The following is a 26,425-nucleotide window of genomic DNA, read 5'->3' as shown; positions in this document are numbered from 1 at the left end:
GTGGTAGAGTGCAGAAACCCAATGAGACGCTACAATCGTTTTGCGTTGGAAATCGAGCGTTTGCTACAACTTACTTATCCAGGGGAAAGCAACTCATTTTTGGACCATATCAAGATAGAGGCATTCGTCAATGGCATTCGCGATCCTGAAATAAAACATGCGGTTTGTGCTACACCTAAACCATCATTTGCTGAAACAGTCTCATTTTCACTGGCGCAAGAAACCGCGAAAATAATGTCCAAGCCGCAAATATGCAAGGTGTGCAATATCGAGGTTGTTGCTGAAGATGAGAGAAATATAGTCGACGAATTAAAAAAGCTCTTGGAAGCGTTTAATGATAAGCATAGCAAAGCCAGAGTAAAATGTTATAATTGCGGTAAATCTGGTCATATTCAGCGAAACTGCAAAGCACCGAGAAAACGAACCAGATCTGTTTCGCATCCAAGAAACAACCAGCAATCAAATCATCAATCGTCACAAGAATCACCTTTAAACTAAAACGAGCTAGCGTTATGGGGCAAGAGCAAGCTCCCATATCTGAGGGCCCCACAATCTCCATATCAGTAATACAGCAGAAAAATAGCAATCTTACGGCTAGTGGATACATCAACGGTCAGAAGCACATTTTTACTACAGACACAGGAGCGTCGCAGTCCATCGTCAAGCCCGATTTAGTCAAAAACACAATTGAACCATTACGTGGGGTAAGTGATCTTGATGAACAGCAAAAGCCCTCGTTAAACCCTGCAAACCTGTCTAGCTATGAAATAGTCGTTAAGCTAAATTCCGAAATAGGTCAATGCACTTCAGCAGAGGCAGTAATCAATTGCGAGAAAAATCCGGAACCTGCCAATAAATCGAACCATCTTCAAGTCCTTGGAGCTCGTCTGTTGTGTTAGTTAAAAAGAAAGACAGCAGCACTAGATTTTGCGTCGATTATAGAAAGCTGAACGACGTTACCAAGAAATACAGCTACCCGCTACAAAGAATTGACGACACCCTGGACACATTAGCTTGAACAAAATGGTTCTCCACGTTGGACCTGCAAAGTGGTTATTGGCAGGTAGAGATTTCAGAAAAAGCCAAAGAGAAAACTGCGTTTAGTGCTAGTGATGGATTATGGCAGTTTAATGTGATGCCCTTTGGACTCTGCAATGCTCCAGCCACATTCGAGCGTTTAATGGAACATGTGTTGAATGGACTTCACTGGAAGACATGCTTGGTGTACCTCGATGAAATAATTGTCATGGGGAAGTCTTTCGATGAACACTTGAAAAACCTTGAAGAAGTCCTTAAACGAATAGCTGCGGCTGGACTAAAACTTAGCGTAAAGAAATGTGCATTGTTCCAGAAAGAAGTTAAGTATGTAGGGCATCGCGTAACAGCAGACGGCATATAAACAGATCAGGATAAAATACGAGCCGTAAAGGACTGGCCTCGTCCGAGAAATCTTCACGAATTGCGCAGTTTTCTAGGCCTTTGCACGTACTACTACTATTTGTAGCGAATTTTGCCAGTGTTGCCGCAAGCCTACATGAGCTAACGCAGAAGTCGCGAGCGTTCCTGTGGAGTGAATCTCAAGAACAGTCATTCTTTCAGTTAAAGGAATTGTTGTTACAGCACCAATTTTGGCATATCCCATCCCAGGGGTGAAGTTTGTGCTAGACAGCGATGCGAGTGGATACGGAATAGGCGGTGTGCTTTCGTTACTGCGTAACGCGACTTGAACTCCTGGCAGTATTAGAGTGTGTTAAGCATTTCCACAAGTATTTGTATGGTCAGCACTTCCAACTGAGAACCGATCATTCTGCCCTCAGGTGGTTGTTGCAATTTAAACAACCTGAAGGGCAACTGGCTCATTGGACTGAGCGGCTTCAGAGCTATGACTTTAGAATCGAACACCGGAAGGGTTTGAAACACGGCAATGCGGTTATGCGGTTATAAGCGTATTTGTGAACAACTGGGTGTGCCGCTATGGTGTTCCACTGGAATTGCACTCGGATCAGGGTAGAAATTTTGAATCCGCCGTATTCAAGGAAATGTGCGATTTATACGGAATAAGAAAAACCAGAACAACTCCACTGCATCCTCAATCTGATGGCATGGTCGAAAGATTCAATCGCACCCTGGAGGAATATTTAAGAAAAGTGGTCAGTGCACACCAGAAGGACTGGGATGAACACATACCAAAATTTCTATTGGCATACAGGTCAGCTGCAAAATTGTCTTCGGGTCAGAACTTAAGTTGCCTGGTGATTTAGAATTCGGTATTAAGCCCTCATCAAATAATGAAAACACTTAACGAACTTCACGAATTCGTACGCAGACGAATAAAAATGACCAGCGGCAAAATGAAAGCCAGATACGATCGAGCAGCGAATTCTGATGGATTTAATGAAGGCCAACTTGTACTGCTGTATAACCCACAACGTAAGAAAGGAATGTCTCCAAAACTACAAACCCATTGGGATGGACCATACAAGGTGATTAACAAACTAAACGACGTGGTGTACAGAATATAGAAAGAAAAGAGCCCGAGATCTAAAATGAAGGTCGTACATCTAGAACGACTAGCTACCTATGGGAGAAGTGAATCTATGCCTATTCGGGACGAACAGGCTTAAGCGGGGGGCAGTGTTACGAAATTGTACTTGAATTCAAATGATTTAAAAGCAGCATAATGCTTTAAAATAGCAGTGCTGTAATAGCAAACTGTAACATATATGTGGGCATTATTAACATTGAATAAAAGCTTTCAGTTGACCATTGATCGTAAGTATGGCAACGCTGTTTTGAAGAATCTCGCAATTTTAGATATCCAGATATTCAAAATTGACTATGAATCCACAACCACTGTTCTGATCCAGACAATTTGGTTCATACAAAGTTGAAATACATTACAATTATAGTACTCCAGATATTCGAAATTAACTATTTACTTTGTATGGGAGGTTCCACGACCACTAATCCATTCCCAACCATTTTCAACCAAACTATGTAAAATGTAGGGTTGCCAAATGTCCCAATTTTCGCGGGATTGTCCCGCTTTTAGTAATAAAATCCTGCGTCCCACTGGGGATTCGTAATTCCCGCTTTTTTGGATTTTCCAAATCTAATAACTACTTATTTCAGATCTAGTTTTAAAGAACATCATTATGTTGAAAATGTGTAAAAAAATTCAAACAATTAAGTGAAACTGATATGTATGTATTTCCCGCGAGCAAATATTTATTCAGGAAAGAGTTCGTATACTTACCAGTTATTTCATAATGATCAATCGACTCAGAATAATCAAAAATCATTATGTCCATCTTCTGGCTGTTTGTCCGCGACATAAATATTAGGGATGCCAAACGGGACTGGGTTTTACAAATCCCGGGATTCGGGATTGTAGAAATGTAAATCCCGGGATTTTTCGGGACCCCGGGATTTTTCGGGATCCCGGGATTTTTCGGGATTTCGGGATTTTTCGGGATTTTAGTTAAACGTCAAAAATATCAAATTCAAGAATAAAAAGCTATTAATTTCATTAATATACATATATATTTTTTATACAACTAACCGTTTGTTTGGTTGTGTGTTGGTTTTTTTGACAAAAAAACAACAAAACGTATGTTTGGATGTGCATGCTTTGCGTATTTTGTTTTTTTTTGTGTTTTGTTTCTTTTGGCGTTGTTGTTGTTTTTTATACAACTAAACTTTTGTTTGGTTGTGTGTTGGTTTTTTTGACAAAAAATCAACAAATCGTATGTTTGAATGTGCATGCTTTGCGTATTTTGTTTTTCTTTTGGCGTTGTTGTTGTTTTTTATACAATTAAACGTATGTTTGGATGTGTGTTGGTTTCATTGCCTTGCGTATTTTGTTTTTGTTTTTTCTTTTGATGTTCTGTTTCGTTTGGCGTTGTTGTTGTTTTTTGTGTTCTTGATAAATTTAGGATGCTGTAAGCTGAAAGTGAGCAATGTACATACATACCTATATACTAATTATAAAAAATAAAGATGCATCCACAACAAAGGTATATAAGATTCGGCATAGCCGAATATAGCACTCTTACTTGTTTTATACACGTTTATAAATTCTCAGAAATACAGACACTTTATAATGTATATGAATTCACTTGAAAAATACAGCACACTTTAAGGCACTCAGTTGATGTTTATTCGAAAAGCGTCTCTGATAAACTCACTCACGACTGCAACCTCTGCCACTATTTATAACACCGCCATCTGTACTACAGATTGTTCCTTAACTGTCAAAATTCGAACATTCTAGATCTTACTAATACATACGCCATCTGTGGTGTACTTTCTACAATGTTCTTTAACTGAATATTCGAATTCGAATACAGCGTTGCCAACTTACGATCAAATCAACTGAAAGCTTTTATTTAATAATGCCCACAGATATGTTACAGTTTGCTATTACAGCACTGTTATTTGAAAGCATTATGCTACTTTTAAATGAGCCCTTAAAATCGTTATATTTGAATTCAAGTACAATTTCGTAACAATATTTTATTTTAGCGATCGACTTCACTGTACTTACTCTTAATATTAACCATTGAACTTACTAACCTAACAAATAAATTACATATGTATGTATTTTGGTTTTCTTAACTGCATAATTATGAACACTCACGCAATAGAATATTTGAATATTTTATTTTGTTAACTATATTTGCAAATTGTGTGGCCTTAGCTGTTTATACGCCTTATCCTTCTAGTGATTCTAATGTTACAAATCAAACTTTGGTACGTTTATTTTTTGAGCATATTGAATGGGACCAGGTAGTATATGTTCTATATTTTTTTGTTTATTTTTATTTTTAGGAAAAAGTTGAATACATCTTTTTAGTTATCTTTACGTCTGAATGTGTTATGAAAATTATAGCTTATGGATTTGTTTTACATACTGGTTCGTATTTAAGAAACGGATGGAACTTTTTGGATTTTTTTATAGTTGTAATAGGGTATGTATGATTGAATTAAAATTATTGTTAAATGTTTTTATATTAAATACTCGAATTTGGTCTGTTAGTATGATTTCGACAGCATTATCCAATTTGGTTAAAGAAGGCTTTGATGTGAAAGCGCTAAGAGCATTTCGTGTACTACGACCGCTACGTTTGGTGTCGGGTGTACCAAGTAAGTAATTTTCATATTCATTAATATTTATACATTAACACATGTAACATTGTCCCACAAACCTAACAAATTTTAAATATTTGAGAAACGCATTCCAAGTGAATGTTAAATATGAAATTTTGTCTTTCTATCATGATTGCAACCCGTGCCGACTTGCGATTAAGTTTTGAGGTGCATTTACAAGGGGAAAAAATGAATTTTTTCAGTTTTTGTAAAAATTTTGCCATTAAATAACTACTTTTGCAATTTAATTTAAAAGAATCGAAATGTTTACGTAATTTTCGTTCTAATAAGATATAAAACACAAAAATTGGTTAAAAATTGTTAAAGTTATTAAAAAATCGCCAGGCCATTAACGAATCTCAGGCCACTAGAACATGAAATGTAGGAACAAAATTAACATATTTTGAGAAATATTAAAATAAAAGCTAATTTTTACTTAAAATGTATCCATATTTACTTGTATATGAGTTTTTGTCTTCGTAGCATACCGTTAACCTATTCGCAGGTATGACCAAAAAAAATATTTTTTTAACGGCAGTCCATTTTCAAATTTATTTACAACATAATAGGGAATAAAAATGTGAAAAAAGTATAACAATACCTCCTATAGTTTTTCCGTACCTGCGATTTAAATTTTGCGATTTTCGAGAAAAACTAATTTGTTGGCCATATTTTGGCGAATGAGCCGAATTTCCTTACTGTTCTGATTTTTAAGTAAAAGCTATTCAGAATAATATAGTCCAGGTAATTCAAAATATAGTCTGAAAGTTTTACTAAAATCGGAAAACGTTAACCCTTAAATCGTGAAGGTAAAAAGTAAATTTTTTCAATATTCGGAATTTCTAATGGAAAGATAGCGAAATGTTATATATTTATGTTCCGATTTTGATGAAACTTAAGAAAAATATAACATGATGTCTAGTATTTATAATAACATTATAAATAAAATTAAAATTAACCCCTAATAGCACTTGGGGTTAAAAAGATACTCAACTTTTAAAATAATGTTTTTCAGAGTTAAATAAACTCAATCATTCAAGTTATTTTTTAAATTTAATAAATCAAAAGTACACTAAAGGGTTAAAATCAATTTTATTATTCAAAAATCCTCAATAAAATATTAATTATATTATTAAAGCAAAAATCAGGTATAAATACAATATTTTGCCGTTTGAAAAATGTGTGGTCAAAATTGAACAAAATTGTGAACATTTTTCAAAATGGCTTCGTAATACTATTTTCTAATACACAACACAATATTTTATAGTTTGTTTTCCATAAAAATCAAATTTTCATCAGCACTATTGAAATTGACTATTTTTGAATGGTTTTCGAAGTTTGGGGTAATTTTAACCCCAAGTGCTATTATGGGTTAATTTTAGCTTTTCTGCTGTTTTTGTAAATACTATACTTTGTGCTATATTTTTCTTAAGTTTCATAAAAAAAATATATAACATTTCGCTATATTTTCATTAGAAATTTCAAGTATTGAAAAAATTGACCTTTACGATTTAAGGGTTAACGTTTTCCGATTTTAGTAAAACTTTCCAACTATGTTTAAAATTACCTGGACTATAATATTCTGAATAGCTTTTACTTAAAAATCATAACAGTAAGGAAATTCGGTTCATTCGCCAAAATATGGCCAAAAAATTAGTTTTCCTCGAAAATCGCAAAATTTAAATCGCAGGTACAGAAAAACTATAGGAGGTATTGTCATACTTTTTTCACATTTTTATTCCCTATTATGTTGTAAATAAATCCCCATGTGATGATCAAAAAATTCTGAAATTTGTTTAACAAAATTTTTAAAAATTTGAAAAGGGAGTTAAGAAAAATATTTTTATTGGTCATACCTGCGAATAGGTTAACGGTATCCTACGAAGATAAGAACTCATATACAAGTAAATATGGATATATTTTATTTAAAAATAAGCGTTTATTTTAATATTTCTCAAAATATGTTAATTTTGTTCCTACATTTCTTGTTCTAGTGGCCGGAGATACGTTAATGGCCTGGCGATTTTTTAATAACTTTAACATTTTTTAACCAATTTTTGTGTTTTATGTCTTATTAGAACGACAATTACGTCCACATTTTTAAATTAAATTGCAAAAGTAATTATTTAATGGCAAAATTTTTACAAAATCTGAAAAAATTGCGTTTTTTCCCCTTGAAAATGCACCTCAAAACTAAATTGCAAGTCGGCACGGGTTGCAATCATGATAGAAAGATAAAATTTCATATTTAACTATAGTTTTATATATATAAAGAAATTCAAAAATAAAATTTTTGGGTCACTCTAATGCAGGATAATGAATTTTTCAAAAGATTACGGCTGTCGATGTCCACATTAAACAGCTGATTTATGTAAACATGTTGTCACTTGAAGGCAGGGTTTGCCAACTTTCACATCTATTTTGAGAGGTATTGCCAACTGAAAATAATGTTTTTTGTCGGTATATTGAGAAAACCAAAATTGTTAACGGACAGTTTATCGGCATAATAAATTTATGTCGACATTTAGTAACAGGCAGTTTGTCGATACATTGAGAAAACGGGCCTTAGCAAGTCTTTTTCTTTAGAAACTCTTGTGTATATCAGTATTTTCTATAGATAATCTTGGGTACAGAACATTTCGTGTATAGTACCACAGAAATATATAAATAACTAACAATTTTATTTGTACTCTGAGGGTAAAAATTACTATTTGAATATTACACAGTGATTTTCTGGACTTCATAGAGTATGGAAATACTTTTATTTTTGCTCGATCACTTCGTTTTATTGAAATATATTAGAATCCCTACATATTTTCGGTGTTATTTTGATGCCGAACAAAATCTTCACATTCCATCCCTGGACTACATTCTTAAATTAAATTTGTTTAATTTATATTTTTTATTAATTTATATTTTTATTAACAATGTCTTACTTAATCCAAATCGTGGTTCACTAAACATGATATTACTCGGTTTTGCTAGCAGACTTCCGAGTTGGATTTAAACGAGTGGAGAATCTGTGAGGGTACATTTTACGCAAATAATGCCCAGAATCAAAACAAAAATTCAGTGACAGAGTTCAAACTGGTAATTACATTAAAATAGAAGGGAATTGATCTAAATGTTCTCATTCATCAAATTTCGTTCGTTGGTAATTGCATCAGTTGAGAACGGTCGGACCGATTTAGACAATTTTTTTTTAAATGTTGTCATAGTCCAACTTAGGTTCTTACGGAATGAAAAATTGAACACGCCCATTTTTTACGATTTATTCAAAATCGGAAAACGGCTGCCGCGATTAGGCTAATTTTTTGTTTCAATGTTCATAGTAATCCAATTTCAGTTTTTACTAAAAGAAAAATTGACCACCCCAATTTTTTTTTCGAAATATCCAAAATCGCAGGACAAAAAAAAATTAGCCAAATCGGTCAAGGCGATTTGGCTAATTTTTTTTTTAATGTTCGTAATAGTCCAAAAAAGTTTTTACAGAAATAAAAATTGTCCATGTCCTCTAATACGTTATATAAAAATCAAAATATCTAAATTCGCTAATAACTTGGCCAATAAGCGTGATCACTCATATTTCAGACCAAAATTGTATTACTTATTTAAAAACTCAAAATACATATGTACATTAATTTACATGTATTCTGTTGTTGAAAGACATTTCAAACCGCTTCTCACAAATCGAGCACAAGCATTTTTTTTAATTTGGACAGGACAACGTCTGTCGGGTCAGCTAGTTTTTATATAATTTGGTTTAGGAAAAAACGTAAGGACAGTTTTTGATGGCGTAGGAAAAAAATTTTCGCTGAGTGAACAAATTGATGTCTAGTCAAGCCGTCAGAATTTCGGATACAAATTTGTTCATGTTCTTCGGTGTGGGGAAAACGTGTCGATGTTCATGTGCATAGATATATTTGTAATTTTTTTAAAATGGCGGTATTTTTGTATTAATGACATTTAATGTCAGACATATGTAGTTGTGCTAACAATTGTTCTGACAGCGTTGTTCGAACACGAACGAACGAGTTATTTTATGTATCTGATTTTTAGTAAATCCTCATATTCTTAATAAGTCGTTAAATATTTTAGACTACAATAATTAAATATGTTATAATTTGCTTTTCAGGTTTACAGGTTGTTTTAAATTCGATTTTAAAAGCCATGATACCATTGTTGCATATAGCTCTGCTGGTATTGTTCGTCATAATAATTTATGCTATAATTGGTCTAGAGTTATTTTCTGGAAAATTACATAAAACGTGTAGAAACCCTACAACCGGTGAATACTTAGGGGATTTGGATGAATTACATCCATGTGGTGTTGGATTCCCATGTCCCGAAAAATATGTATGCTTTGATGAGTGGGTCGGTCCCAATTGGGGCATAACGAATTTTGACAACTTTGGTTTATCGATGTTAACAGTGTTTCAGTGTGTTACCTTGGAAGGTTGGACTGATGTTTTGTATAATGTAAGTATGCAAACTTGTTTTTCAATTTAAATTTTTGAAATTTGATAAGACTTATTAATATTTATTAATAATATGCATGTCATACAAAGAAATACTTTATTTCTTGTATGACATATATTTCTTTATAAATTAACCCTCTAACCGGCAAGGCTGCCTTTACGCTGGGTATATTAAATGTATGTAATGCTGCTTTATTTGCTTATTTCACCCGTTATAATGGTAAATATGTGTAAAGAGACAAACAATTTACTTATTGTGATAAATATGAATTATTCCAACGTATTTTTATACCCTTCAGCTTCGTGAGAAGGGTATATATAAGTTTGTCATTCCGTTTGTAATTTCTACATTTTTCATTTCCGACCCTATAAAGTATATATATTCTGGATCCTTATAGATAGCGGAGTCGATTAAGCCATGTCCGTCTGTCTGTCTGTCTGTCTGTCTGTCTGTCTGTCTGTCTGTCTGTCTGTCTGTCTGTCTGTCTGTCTGTCTGTCTGTCTGTCTGTCTGTCTGTCTGTCTGTCTGTCTGTCTGTCTGTCTGTCTGTCTGTCTGTCTGTCTGTCTGTCTGTCTGTCTGTCTGTCTGTCTGTCTGTCTGTCTGTCTGTCTGTCTGTCTGTCTGTCTGTCTGTCTGTCTGTCTGTCTGTCTGTCTGTCTGTTGAAATCAGTTTTCTGAAGACCCCAGATATCTTCGGGATCCAAATCTTCAATAATTCTGTCAGACATGCTTTCGAGAATTTTGCTATTTAAAATCAGCAAAATCGGTCCACAAATGGCTGAGATATGAGGAAAAAACCAAGACAACCTCGATTTTTGACCAATTTTTGACCTATATCTGGATTACTAAGACATTAATATAGACAATATGAATATCTAATGATAGATATTTCAAAGACATTTGCAACGACGTATATAAGACCATATTAAGTTGGACCTACAATGGGTCAAAATCGGGAAAAAAAATTTTAACCCGATTTTTTTTTTTCAAAAAAAAAAATTTAAAAAACCCAAAAAAAAAATTTTAAATTTAAAAAAAAAAAATTTTAAATTTAAAAAAAAAAAAAAATTTAATTTAAAAAAAAAAAATTTTAAATAAATTTTTTTCCAAAAAATGAAAAAAAACAACTAAAAAAAAATTAAATTTTGTTTACCTAAAAATATTTAAAATTTTGAAGTATAATTTGGTGAAGGGTATATAAGATTCGGCACAGCCGAATATAGCACTCTTACTTGTTTTTTATTCAAACAATACCTGGTATATTTTTTACCTCAAAATAAAATTGGCCGGTTAGAGGGTTAATATATTTGAAGAAGTTTACTAAATGACAGAGAATGTCTGGTTATTTTTTTTAGATCCAAGATGCTATGGGTTCAAGTTGGGAATGGATTTACTTTGTTTCCATGGTTATTTTGGGTGCATTTTTCGTGATGAATCTAATTCTTGGTGTTTTGTCAGGTGAATTTTCCAAAGAACGTACAAAAGCCAAAAATCGTGGCGACTTTCAAAAGTTACGAGAGAAACAACAAATAGAAGACGATTTGCGTGGTTACTTGGACTGGATTACTCAGGCTGAGGACATTGAACCTGACACCGATGGTCAATTAATATCAGATGGAAAAACTAAAGCCGCCAATGAAATCGAATCAGCAAATCAGATGGGAGAACATGAGCATGGCTACGAAGTACAACAGACTGAGTCACTGTTTCGCAAAAAGAAGAAAGACTTGGATCGCATAAATCGACGGCTGCGAAGATCGTGTAGAAAGGCAGTAAAATCACAAGCATTCTATTGGTTAATTATCGTTTTGGTCTTCCTCAATACGGGTGTACTGGCAACTGAGCATTACAAGCAGCCCTCCTGGTTGGATCAATTCCAAGGTGCGAATGTATTTTTTAATCCCAACTGATTTTTATTTATATTTAAAATATGGTTTAATATTATGGCGCACTTCATTAGCCTTCATTAATATGTCTTTTCCTCAAATTAAGTAATATCGTAAGTAACAGAGCTTATTTTACCATAAGCTCCCAGTGGGTGAAACTAATTCGGGTACGCTGAATTCAGTGGTGCTAACCGCTTTTTATGTTAGCTCGTATTTTCGAGATATACCGTTATTTCGGATATAAAATTACCTTTAAGCAATAAAATTACCTTAAAGTAAGGCTTAACATGTTTTTAATGTTCGCAGTCGTTTTAGAAATATAAATTTTTTTTGGCCAAAAAAAATATTTTTTTGGAAAAATTTCGAAATTTTAGAAAAAGAAGTTCCAAATAAAATGAGCCCCTAAGTGATTAAAATCTGTCCACAACTTTTAATTTTATTCACAAAAGATAAGATACATAACTCGTAGTAATTAGCTACATCGTGCACTGTTTTCTATGTTTAGTACTGCAATAGTCGGCAATGCAGTGCCGTTTTTACAAAACGGCAAGATTCTGTAACTTTTCTGTTTGTTGGTGATTTTGAATCCATAAATTTGACTAGTGGAAAAGATATAGGAAATTATGTATTCTTTTCAAAAATGTATACAATTTTTAAAAAATTTATAGAAGACTTTTTGTAAAAACATGGGAAAAAATGTTAAAATGTTATTAGGGGATATTTGGTTGATCTTTTGTTTATAAAATCAAAAGTTGTAAACAGATTTAAATCATTTAGAGCTTGTTTTGTTTGGAACTTAATTTTCTATAAGCTTAGAAAAAATAAACAGCATAGCTTTATTTTCCAATTTTTCATGCCGTTTTAAAAAACAAAAATTTCGAAATTTTGCAAAAAAAATAATTTTTTTGCCAAAACAAATTTATATTTCTAAAACAACTGCGAGGATTAAAAACACGTTAAGCCTCTCTTAAAGGTAATTTTATTGCGAAATTTCGATTTTTTAATTTTTTTCAATAAACTAAACCGTTTTTGAGTTACACGAATATATGTTGTGCAACCTCCTCCATTTTCGAAATAACGGTAAATCTCGAAAATACGAGCTAACCTAAAAAAACGTTTAGCACCACTGAATTCAGCATACCCGAATTAGTTTTACCCACCGGGTGCCCCGCTTGACAGTCAACTAGCACAGTGTCATTCAATGAAGGATCAATCATTTTAGTTGCATTCATAATGGTATGGGATAAGTGTTTCTAATTGATAAAACATTTTCTTCCTTTCCGCGAAATATACCGCCCAATTATGAATAAAAATTTCCAGGGAGTTTTTTTCCTTTTCTCATGTTACCTATTAAAATTCAATGGGAAAAAACTCCGGTGGAATTTTTTATTCATGATTGGGCTGATTATATATTTTATCAAACCCAAAATTAAAGTACATACATCTTAGTAATACTTTTGTATCATTTAATATCAAGTATAATGTGATTTGAAGAGCTCTGTAATTTTGAGCACTACTACTATAAGCATAAATTCATTAATATTATCTGTAACTGTCTATCACTTTCAGAATATACAAACATATTTTTTATTGCTCTGTTCACCTGTGAAATGATATTGAAAATGTACAGTCTCGGATTTGAGGGTTATTTTGTTTCCCTATTCAACCGTTTTGATTGTTTTGTGGTTATTGGCAGCATCACAGAAATGATATTGACTAAAAGTGAATTAATGCCTCCTTTAGGTGTTTCTGTATTACGTTGCGTACGTTTATTACGTGTCTTCAAAGTGACAAAGTAAGTATAAAAAAAGTTGAAATAAGTCACGTAAGTACATCAAATTTAAAGTATTAATTTTTAATAGAAGACCTGCATCCAATTTAAAGTAATCTTCACAGTATTTTGTGTATATCTTTAATAAAATTATAAAAAGAAAAACTTAAATATTTAAAACATGTTAATATTTTGAAATTAGATTTTTTAGATTGCTATAAATGAATTTATATTTTTTGTTGGCAGATGGGAATGGCTAAACGTTAGCCTTAAGATAGGCTGAGATTGAGATTGAGATGGTGTTTGACCAGTACTGCTTCAAATAATCCATGGGTTGATTTGAAATTGTGGTCACACTTTACTAGGGTTCCTAATCGGGGAATTTTTCCGGGCATATTTTTTTTTACATATTTGCGGTAAATTTTTATAGGAAAATTTCGGGAATTTCTTTATAAGATTTTTTCTTGAAACTAAAATAGATTCGTTGTGATTTGTTGCTAATCGATTAATTCAATTAAATCTGTATATTTTTTATGATTCTATCAATAGAAAATCAGTTAACAAAGAACAATAACGATTTATATAACCAAATTTTTGGAACACTAACTATAAATTTGTCGGCCATAAGTCCCCTTTTACAATGCAGAAATTGAAAGACAGACAGAAGAAGTTTGATGGCGAGGGGTTGAAGAGGTAGAGTGTGTATTACACAGGTTTAGGTTAGTTCAAAAGAGAATGAGAAAAATGTCTTTCAATTTCTGCATTGTAAAATGGGACTAAGGGAAACATTTCGTCATTTAGACAGAATCTTTGTATTAGCAATTCGGCTATCACAACAAAAACAATTCTCCCTGTGTGACAGGAACAGAAGAATGTTTATTTAAAATTTTAAGTTCTTAAAATAATTATTAAGATGCATTAAAGATTCTAAGGATATTCAAACTTACAGAAAATAAAATTTAAATTTGTTATATACATTCTGATTTGAAAAAGTACTCTTTTAAAAGGAATTACTAATTTTAGTCGGATTATTAAATTATTTGAACAATTTTACTGTTATTTGTACTAATTTAATATAGAATTTTTATATAAACGTCTACCAATCATAGTAGTGATATTGTTGAATGTATTGCTATCTCATTCAGAGACGCCCGGCATTGTATAAATTCATATATTTCTACCATTTATACGATAGTACCTTAATCAGTTTTGCCAATAGTACTGAGTCTGTATGGAGTGTCGTTGACCTCAAAAACTTTTTGAGGGATGGACGATATGTTCCTCTAGACAATGACTTCCTAGCCAATTTAGGTATCGATTAATAATGCCCTATGTCGTACCTAAGGCCCACTAACAGAATAATAATCTACAAATATTTAAAGATTTTAGTATGTAGGTCATTCATTTATACTTATTTATATACAATAGAGTTGTATGGAAAAAGATTTTTGTTAAAACTTTGAAGAGTGCCGGGTGGAATATTGTGACACTAGGCCTAAAAGTTAAGTGCTGAAAATTTGAGCCATATCGGACAACGATTTCTGGATGCGCATCGAGGTCAAAGTTCAGATATATGCAAAATTTTACTATTTATGTATATGGAATAAATAAGTGAAACTCGTTAACTTTCTGTATTGTTTTCTAGAAATATGTAGATTTATTTATATTAATGAATATTTCATTAAAAACAATTTGTTGGAAATTAAACCCTGTACCTCCTTTGGGTCAAAATGACCCAAAAACTGTAGTATTAACTGTATTTTTGTAAAAATTTTGCTCAACTTTCGGTCCAAAATATATAACATTTCGCTATCTTTTCATTAGAAATTCCAAATATTGAAAAATTTGACCTTTGACCTTCACGACTTAAAGGTTAACGTTTTCCGATTTTAGTAAAACTTTCAGACCATATTAAGGGACTATAATATTATGAATAGGTTTTACTTAAAATTTATAACAGTAAGGAAATTGGGCTCATTCGCCAAAATATGGACAAAAAATTAGTTTTTCTCGAAAATTGCAGAATTTAAATCGCAGGTACGAAAAACTATAGGATGTATTGACATACTTTTTTCACATTTTTATTCCCTATTATGTTGTAAATAAATCCCCATGTGATGATCCAAAAATTCTGAAATTTATTTAACAAAATTTTAAAAATTTGAAAATGAAGATTCGAAACAGCCGTTAAAAAAAATGTTTTTTTTTTGGCCATACGTAGGACACATTTAACCTATTCGCAGAGGTTAAATGTATCCTACGAAGACAAAAACTGATACACAAGTAAATACGGATATATTTCAAATAAAAATTAGCTTTTATTTTTTCTAAAGATCTAAAGACATAAATTTTGTCATTTATATCTCATTACAATGATATTTACGTACACATTTCGATTCTTTATCATTCAATTGCAAAAGTATTTATTTAGTAGCAACATTTTTACAAAAACTGAATTTTGTCGATAATACAGTTTTGGGTCATTTTGGCCCAAAGGATATACAGGGTTAATTTCAACAAAAAAAATTTTAATGTAATACTCATTAATATAAATAAATCTACATATTTCTAGAAAACAATACAGAAAGTTAACGAGTTTCACCTATTTATTACATATAAATAGTAAAATTTTGCATATATCTGAACTTTGACCTCGATGCGCATCCAGAAATCGTTGTCCGATTTGTCTCAAATTTGCAGTACTTAACTTTTAGGCCCAGTGTCACAATATTCCACCCGGCACTCTTTGAAATCTAAAAAAAAATCGGCTGTCACTCTAATATACATATGTACTCATATGTTTTAATTTGTAACTTTTTTTTAGATATTGGCGTTCGTTGTCAAACTTGGTTGCTTCCTTGCTTAATTCTATACAATCAATTGCGTCCCTTTTACTCTTGCTGTTTCTGTTTATTGTGATATTTGCCTTATTGGGAATGCAAGTGTTTGGTGGTCGTTTTACATTTAAACCGGAGGAAGAAAAGCCTAGATGGAATTTCGACAGTTTTTATCAAAGTCTTCTTACAGTATTTCAGGTAAATGCGTTTTGATTTATATTAATTATTTCTTTTTTTTAAATTATGTTTACGAACTTATAGATATTGACGGGTGAAGATTGGAATGCTGTTATGTATGACGGCATTAGAGCATACGGTGGCGTTTTCTCATTTGGCATTTTAGCCTGTATTTATTTCATAATACTTTTTATATGTGGCAACTACATATTGCTAAACGTTTTCTTGGCCATTGCGGTGGATAATTTAGCAGATGCCGATTCTTTGACTGCAATTGACAAAGAGGAAGAAGAGCTGCAGCAAAAAATCGACGATGGTAAAAAATCGCATAGTCCAACGCCGACTTTAGATGATATTGATGATGACGAACATAACCTTGATATAGATATGGATATTGACCATGAAATGGATGAACATAAAGTGTAAGTATAGTTATGGCGAAATGAAATTCTAGTTTGGTTTTTCTCGATATTTTACGTCGATATAAATTTATGACTTACATATGTGGAGAGTAATATACCTTTAGTGCGTAGAATAAAACACGATCTTTTAATTTACTATAAACTAAAGTTTTATTTGTTAATTCATTTGCATCTGCTTACACACTAATGCCCAGTTTTTGACTTGGTATTTAAATACGTGTTTAGTTAATTATACCCTTCGCCATGAGTGGCAAGGGTATATATAAGTTTGTCATTCCGTTTGTAATTTCTTCATTTTTCTTTTCCGGCCCTATAAAGTATATATATTCTGGATTCTTATAAATAGCGGAATCGATTATGCCATGTCCGTCTGTTTGTCTGTTGATCCAAATCTTCAATAATTCTGTCAGACATGCTTTCGAGAAGTTTGCTATTTAAAATCAGCCAAATTGGTCCACAAATTTCTGAGATATGAGGAAAAAACCAGGACAACCTCGATTTTTGACCTATATCTGGATTACTAAGTCATTAATATAGACAATATGGATATCTATTAATAGATATTTCAAAGACCTTTGCAACGACGTATGTAAGACCAAAGTAAGTTGGACCTACAATGGGTCAAAATCGAAAAAAAAATTTAACCAGAATTTTTTTTTTTTAAAAAAAAATTTATAAAACAAAAAAAAAATTTTAAATTAAAAAAAAAATTTTTAATTTTAAAAAAAATATTAAAATAATTCGAAAAAAAAAATTTTCCAAGAAATGAAAAAAAACCTTGGAAAAAAAATTAATTTTGTTTACCTAAAAATATTTAAATTTGGATTTTGAAGTATAATTTGGTGAAGGTTATATAAGATTCGGCACTGCCGAATATAGCTCTCTTACTTGTTTGTTATAATTCTTATATACATATGTACATTTTTATAAAGATATATAAATTTTAAGCACATATTAATATAATTTGCCAACTTGCCTCAACAATGTCTGTAGCTCGTTTCTGTATTTCTCGCATTGGAAAATTTCTCACATGAATTGTGAAAGAAAAAATTCCATCGTTTGCGAGAAAAAGAGTTTCTGTATTTGAATGCGAAAACAGACAACACAGATTCTGTTCTTACTGGAATATTTCCAGTACATAATTAAGTGTCAAATGCAAGACAAACGTCAACGAAAGAAATAAATTATAATAAAACCAAAACAGTGAAAGGCTAAAAAATTGAAAATGCCAAAATATAACAATTGTGTTTTATTGAATGTCATCATCTTCATATATATATAAAAGTGAATGTGTGTTTATTAGAGTGCTCCAAAAAAATAAAATTGCGAATTTTGACCGTCCCCCTCTAGAATGGTTCTATGTATTGTAAAAACTCGTTGTGAAAAATATTAAAAATATTGATATGATAACGTTAACTGGTGCCGCAACGACGCTAAAAGAATCGAAATGTACACGTAATTGTCATTATAATAAGATATAAAAGACAAAAATTTGTTAAAAAATGTTAAAATTATTAAAAAAATCGCCAGGCCATTAACGTGTCTCAGGCCACTAGAACAAGAAATGTAGAAACAAAACTAACATATTTTGAGAAATATTAAAATAAAAGCACATTTTTACTTAAAATATATCCATATTTACTTGTATATGAGTTTTTGTCTTCGTAGAATACCGCTAACCTACTCCTGGTATGACCAAAAAAAATTTAATTTTTTTAATTGCAGTTTCAAAACTCCAATTTCAAATTTTTAAAAATTTTGTTAAACAAATTTCAAAATTGTTTGATCATCACATTGGGATTTATTGAGAACATAATAGGGAATAAAAATATGAAAAAAGTATGGAAATACCTCCTATAGTTTTTCCGTACCTGCGATTTAAATTTTGAGATTTTCAAGAAAAACTATTTTATTGGCCATATTTTGACGAATGAGCCGAATTTCTTTACTGTATGATTTTTAAGCAAAAGCTATTCAGAATATTATATTCCAGGTAATTTTAAATATAGTCTGAAAGTTTTTCTAAAATCGGAAAACGTCAACCCTTAAATCGTGAAGGTCAAAGATCAATTTTTTCAATATTTGGAATTTCTCATGGAAACAGCGAAATGTTATTTATTTTTCGGCCAATTTTTATGACACTTAAGAAAAATATAACACAAAGTCTAGTATTTACAAAAACAGCAGAAAAATTAATATTAACCCTTATTATCACTTGGGGTTAAAATGACCCCAAACTTCTAAAACCTTAAAAAAAATTGTCAATTTCATTAGTGCTGATCAAAAATAGTTTTTTATAGGAAACAAACTTTAAAATATTGTATTGTGTATTAGAAAATAGTACTACTAAGCCACTTTGAAAAATGTTCACATTTTTGTTAAATTTTGACCACACATTTTTCAAAGGACAAAATATTTTATTTATACCTGATTTTTGCTTTAATAACGTATTTAATATTTTATTGAGGATTTTTGAATAATAAAATTGATTTTAACCCTTTAGTGCACTTTTGATTTATTAGATTTAAAAAATAACTCGAATGATTCAGTTTATTTAATTCTGAAAAACATTAAAGTTAGCACCATTCATATTGACTGTGTTTTTCGTGATTTTAAAAGTTGAGGTTAATTTTAACCCCAAGTGCTATTAAGGGTTAATTATAATTTGTCTGCAGTTTTTGTAAATACTAGACTATGTGTTATATTTTTCTTAAGTTTCATCAAAATCGGCCCAAAAATATATAACATTTTGCTATCTTTCCATGAGAACTTCCAAATATTGAAAAATTTGACCTTTGACCTTCACGATTTAAGGGTTAACGTTTTCCGATTTTAGTAAAACTTTCAGACTATATTTAAAATTTCCTGGAATATAATATTCTGAATAGCTTTTGCTTAAAAATCATAACAGTAAAGAAATTCGGCTCATTCGTCAAAATATGGCCAAAAAAAGTTTTTCTTGAAAATCTCAAAATTTAAATCGCAGGTACGGAAAAACTATAGGAGGTATTTCCATACTTTTTTCATATTTTTATTCCCTATTATGTTCTCAATAATTCCCAATGTGATGATCAAACAATTTTGAAATTTGTTTAACAAAATTTTTAAAAATTTGAAATTGGAGTTTTGAAACTGCCTTTAAAAAAATTAAATTTGTTTGGTCATACCTGCGAATATGTTAACGGTATCCAACGAAGACAAAAACTCATATACAAGTAAATATGGATATATTTTAAGTAAAAATGTACTTTTATAATAATATTTATCAAAATATGTTAATTTTGTTTCTACATTTCTTGTTCTAGTGGCCTGAAACACGTTAATTGCCTGGCGATTTTTTAATAACTTTAACATTTTTAAACCAATTTTTGTCTTTTATCTTATTAGAACGACCATTACGTGTACATTTGGATTCTTTTAAATTAAATTGCAAAAGTAATTATTTAATGCCAAATAATTACTTTTTGAAAAAATTGCATTTTTTCCCCTTGTAAATGCACCTCAAAACTTCAGCGTCGTTGCGACACCAGTTAGCGTTATCCTATCATCCTAATATTTTACCCAACGAGTTTCTACAATACATAGAACCATTCTAGAGGGGGAGACGGCCTTTACCAAGAACATTTTTTTCGTCCATACAATCTTGGAGCACTCTAGTGTTTATATGTATGTATGTATATTTATTGGTTTGAAGTCTATAGATGGCTAACCAGATTTGCTTGAAATTTTGACTTTATGTTTTTCTATATCTGGAAGGAACAATAGGATAATTTTTGTTTTGAATTTTCAAGTGGGCGTGGTACCTCCCATACAAAGTTAATTTTAAATATCAAATATTTTTGAAATTATAATAGCAATAGTCATTAAAGTTTGCATGAGCAATTCCACCGTTTGTATAAATATTTGAAGCAAAAATGGGAGTAGTAGTCACAGAGGGCGTGGCACCTCCCATACATACAAACTAAATACTAAAATTCATATCTATTTGTATAATTGTAATATGTAAAGCATTGAATCTTTGTATGAAATAATTATTTAGGCCAAAAATGGGAAAATTAACAATAGTGGGCGTGGTACCTCCCATAGATATTATGACAAATTATATATAGGGAAAGCTATAGCACCTATCAATATTAATATTTAGTACAGAAATGCGCACACTACCAACAATATAAATGTTAAAATTTTTATACATTTGAAACCCTTATCTATATATATATATATAAAAGTGAATGTGTGTTTATATGTATGTATATATGTATTGGGTGATCGTTTCTTTGAAAAATTCCAATTTAATATAAACCGGTTTCGGTTTCGGTTTTTTAATAATAACCGGTTAACCGGGTTTTTGGCAAAATATTAAAACGCCTAGAAATAAGAAGAAAATAAGTTTTATTTTATATTAAAGATCTCATACTTATGACAAAGAATATACATGTATTCTAATTACAAAAAATAAGTATTTTTAAAACGCTTAAATACTTTTTAATTCTAATTATGATTACTTCTTTTAACGTTCACAAGGTCTTCGGGTCAAATTCGACCCATTTCGATATTAAAATTAAATTTTTTTAAAAGTAAGTGGTTGATATATTTGATATTTTATGAATTTTATTTAATTTCAAAAATCAACAAATACGTTTTAGAAACACAAATCTGCAAAAAAAAAATTTTTCCACTTAATGTCATTGGGTCAAATTTCACCTGGAGCTAAAATCTTAAAAATCTTTGTTACGCACAATTAAGTTAAATGTTTTCAGAGCTTTGGTAGCACTAACATATATCCGTCTCTTTTCATCATACTTGCTGAACATTATATTTGTATGAAAACTGGGATTCCCCTTGTACCAAAGCTATTGTTTTCTTATCCTTCATAAGATATTCGGGTCAAATTTGTCACATTTTGAAATTAAAATTGTGTTTTTTCTATTTTTACGAAAAATATACAAAAAATATATATTTTCTATTCGGGTTAAATTAAACCCGGAGATCGTTAGCGACAAATATTTGAAGACCTTATGTATGTTAAAACAATCTCATGGCAATAAAACACAGTTTAAATGCTTTGGAGTATATCTATTTGTTTCCGTTGTTTTTATAAAGCTAAACATTGAAAATAATCTTTCACTCAGTGTACTTGTAGGACGTATATGTAGTAGGGTATTCAATCGATTAACCGTTAATCGGTTAACCGATTAAATTTTGTCGGTTAACTGTTCGAATAATTTAAAATTGACGATTTTCAAATAACGAATAAACCGATTAATTTGTGTCGATTAACCGATTAACCGAAATGTCTCTTTTTTGCACTTTATACAGAATTATTTTTTAAAATTTAATTTCTTAACTCTTGAACATTCCCTTCTAGCAATAGTTATTTGAAGTATAGTACGGAAACTGAAACTAAGGAATTTGGAAATGACATTTTTTCTAGAATATTCTATGATGAACTTTGTGATAATGAGTTGAAGTACGACTTGGTAATAGACGAAACTAAAGACATTACTGAAACGAATCTTTAATCAGAACTTAACGATACTATTAAAGTATTCAAAATCTAAAAAAATATGCTTAGAAAAAACTAAAAAAAGAACTGAGAAATTGGATTCTTTTTATCGTGCCTTATTTTCGATTTCTCCAAATCTACAATCAGTGAGATAGTTTTTTCAAGTCAAGTTTAATTAAAACTAAAAAAAATCGTTTAAAATTGAAGCATTTAAATTACATTCTTTTTTTAAAAGATTATTTCAGAAGATCTCCTTAAAATCTAAAAAAAGAACTCACATGTGTATACATATTTTTATTTATTGTTTTGTTGAATTATTAAGTTTTGTTTGTTTTTTATGTTTTTGTTCTTTTTAGTAACAAAATGCATAAGTATACAAAATTCGTGTTTTTCTTTTCAATTTAAAATTAAAATAGAAATTATTCGGTTAATCGAATAATTTAATATTAACCGATTATTAACCGATTAAATCTAAACCCCGATTAATTATTTGCTCGATTAACCGATTAATCCAGAAACCCGATTAATTGAATACCCTAATATGTAGTTAACAATGCATTAAGTAAGTTTTAAAGCTTTCCAGATTGCTTGTGACATTTTTCTAAATATAAAAAAGACTTTTAAAATAGTTGGAGTATTTTTTTAAACAAGTTTTTTTTTGGATTTTTAAAGTTTTTAATACACTATAACTCATAAAAACACACTTTTAGGAAAAACCGGCTATTCGAGGAGGAAAACCCGGTTTCTTCGATATTCGAAATGTTAGCATTTCAGAAAAACCGAAAGCGACTTAACCAAAAAAACCGGTTATTAAAAGCCAAGCTGATCACCCTAGTATGTACATATATTTGTTGGTTTGAAGTCTATAGACGGCTAAACGGCTAACCAGATTTGCTTGAAATTTTGACTGTATGTTTTTCTATATCTGGAAGGAACAATAGGATACTTTTTAAGTGGGCGTGATACCTCCCATACAAAGTTAATTTTAAAAAAATATTTAGGAAACTATACTACCTATATTCCTCAAATTTTGCTTGAGTAATTCCACCGTTTGTATAAATATTTGAGGCAAAATGGAAGTAGTACCCACAGTGGGCGTGGCACCTCCCATATGATTATTATTTTAAAAAATCTAATATATGGGATACAATAAGAGATAGAATTCATACATTTTGTACGGTTATTCTACCATCAATATTAATATTTTGGACAAGAATGGGCGTACTAAAATAGTGGGCGTGGCACCTCCCAAACAATCTAAATACTAAACTTCATATCTATCTGTATAATTGTAGTATGTAAAGCGTTCAATTTTTGTATTTAGGCCAAAAATGGGCAAACTAGCAATAGTGGGCGTGGCACCTCCCACAGATGTGATGAAAAAATATCTAAGCTTTATTTTAAGAAAAAAAGGGTCCATTTTTAAAAAAAGTCAAAAAAGTTTTTGATTTCGGACAAAAAAAATATTAAAAGATTTTTATATTTTTTTTTAAATATTTTTTTTTCGTAATATTGAAGAAAGAGCTATCTAAACTATTTGGGACACATTTTGCTAAGAACAATAGGTAATAAGTTACATGGATTAGAAAAAACACCTGCTTGACCAAAATGTCAAACTTTGACCCCCTCTAACTCGGAGAGTTCTCGACCGATCTTGTTGAAAAATTGTGTCTGAGTTACAATAGAACTAACCTGCAAATTTCATCCCGATCGGAAGACATCGATTTCAAAAGTTGGTTCGCTTGACATGAAATGCCCCATATATATAAAAGTCAATGTGTGTAGCTATAGTCCTCAAATTTTGCATGAGCAATACCACCATTTGTATAAATATTTGAGGCCAAAATGGGAGTAGAAGCAACAGAGGGCGTGACACCTCCCATATGATGATAATTAAAAAATCTATTATATGGGATACAATAAGAGATGGAGTCCATAAATTTTGCACGGTTATTCTATCATCAATATTAATATTTAGGACAAGAATGGGCGGACTATCAATAGTGGGCGTGGCACCTCCCATACAAACTAAATACTAAAAACCACATCTATGTGCATAATTTTGATATGTAAAGCAATGAAACTTTGTATGAATTACATATTTGGGCCAAAAATGGGCAAACTAGCAAAAGTGGGCGTGGCACCTTCCATAGATATAATGACAAATTATTTATAGGGAAAGCTATAGCAGTTATCAATATTAATTTTTAGTACAGAAGTGAGCGGACTACCAATAATATTAAGTAAATGTTAAAATTTGTATACATTTGAAACCATTATATATAAAAGTCAATGTGTGTTTGTTTGTATGTATGATTGTTTGCGTATTTGTAGTGGCACTCGACTTACAGTAAGGCAATTAATGAACAATTTAATCGGAGCGACCTATAATCAGAGCCACCGAATTATAACTTCGGAAATGCCATTTGATTTTATTCGATTGCAGTTTCCTATTTGCTTAGTATTTGCAATGACAATTGATAAAAATCAGTCTTTGCAAATTTGCGGACTAAATCTAAAAAATCCATGTTTTTCATATGAACAGAAACTAATTTCAGATAGACTAACCCCCATTTTCTCAATCTCTGGTTATCGTTTTTCGTAATGATAAACCTCCAATTAACATTTTTTTGTAGAGAACCGTCAGTTTATCGTCACGATAAAAAATAACCAGAGATTGAGAAAATGTGGGTAAATATATTGTAAATCTTTACGGTACCGAAGCACACCGGGTTTTAGGTAGTATATATATAAAAGTCAATGTGTGTTTGTTTGTATGATTGTTTGCGTATTTGTAATGACACTCGACATACAGTAAAGACTTTTATAACTGGCAATACGTGTATTGCTTCACGTATTCCGATTATAACTTCGGAAATGATTGATTTTAATCGATTGCAGTTTCCTATTTGCTTAGCATTTGCAATATCAATTGATAAAGCTCAAGGTCAGTATTTGCAAGTTTGCGGACTAAGTTTAGCAAATCCATGTTTTTCACATGAACAGTTTTCAGTTGCATGTTCGCGAGTAGGAAAACTCAAAGACTTATAGGTCTATGAACCAGATGGAGAATCCAAAAATATTCTATACACTAAATAATTAATACAAAATTTTATATACTAAACATTAAATACAAATATTTTTGGGTCTAAACTTTTCTATTTTATTACAATTCACATTAAGGTTAGAAAATATGAAATAAATTTTAGATAGACTAAATATATTGTAAATCATTACTATACGGGTAGCGAAGCACACCGGGTTTTAGCTAGTTTAAATATAAAACAAAAAGTACAGTGTGGCGCCTTTAACTGCTGAATTTAAAAATAATAATTCAGAAACACATTTTTGTGTACTTACACGTGTATATACATATATGTAATTATTTTATTCAAACTCTGTGCTACTTACATTTACGGCTGATTTGGGTTCCATATTTATACATACGAAATTAAAAATATCTATATTTTTTAAAATTTTGTTTTTCTCACACCAATTTCAAATGCGACTTGTTTTGACAGTTCTTGTGAGAAACTTTTCGCAAAATATTGTTACAGAAACACTTTTTCTCACATCCTTCCAATAATTGCTGGAAAATTATTTAAATGACAGATACTTCTCGCAAACTCAAGATACAGAAACACTTGTGCGAGAAAAAACTTATTTTGTTTCATTTGACACTGTTTTTGTTGCAATTCAATCGTTTGATGCGGAAAGTTTTTCGATTCGAGAAATACAGAAACGGGCTACTGTAAGGAGCTGAGACTAACTTATTGTAATGAATTTGAATTGAATATAAAATAAAAAAAATTTAGCACAATTCTTACTATAATAAAAAAAATATATTTTTAAGTGTATTTACGAAATATTTAAAATATATAATTTAATTTTGCAGAGACGGAGATGTTATATCGGAAGAGGATTTGTATGGCGAAGAAAGGGAAATGTGTGAAGAAGAACAAGAAGGTAAGTTGTTTGTTGCTGTACTAACAAAGCTAATAATGTGCATGGCTTTGTGAACAAGGTATGTACATCAGAGTGGCAATCAGTTTTGAGTGGCAAATTTTTGTTTGAATTTTGACACTAGGCCTAAGATTAACTCGCTGAAAATTTGAGCGAAATCGGACAACGATTTCGGGACGCGTATCGAGGTCAAAGTTCAGAAAATTTTACTATTTATATGAAATAAATAGGTGAAA

General features: G+C 31.0%; 1 protein-coding gene across 1 annotated transcript in view; it reads left to right on the top strand.

The window, feature by feature from the left end:
• The window catches only part of Ca-alpha1D (Ca[2+]-channel protein alpha[[1]] subunit D), a 148,839-nt gene that overhangs the window by 22,098 nt on the left and 100,316 nt on the right, over nt 1-26,425 (top strand). Inside the window, exons 4-12 of the mRNA XM_065514681.1 lie at nt 4,647-4,752; nt 4,831-4,970; nt 5,039-5,145; nt 9,284-9,627; nt 10,983-11,508; nt 13,083-13,308; nt 16,109-16,319; nt 16,383-16,720; nt 26,122-26,192. Of these exons, the coding sequence (XP_065370753.1) occupies nt 4,647-4,752; nt 4,831-4,970; nt 5,039-5,145; nt 9,284-9,627; nt 10,983-11,508; nt 13,083-13,308; nt 16,109-16,319; nt 16,383-16,720; nt 26,122-26,192 (2,069 nt within the window). The remainder of the gene's footprint in view (nt 1-4,646; nt 4,753-4,830; nt 4,971-5,038; nt 5,146-9,283; nt 9,628-10,982; nt 11,509-13,082; nt 13,309-16,108; nt 16,320-16,382; nt 16,721-26,121; nt 26,193-26,425) is intronic.

Source organism: Calliphora vicina, chromosome X, assembly GCF_958450345.1.
Source record: "Calliphora vicina chromosome X, idCalVici1.1, whole genome shotgun sequence".
Taxonomy (NCBI): Eukaryota; Metazoa; Arthropoda; class Insecta; order Diptera; family Calliphoridae; genus Calliphora; species Calliphora vicina.
This window is presented reverse-complemented; position numbering and strand designations above follow the sequence as displayed.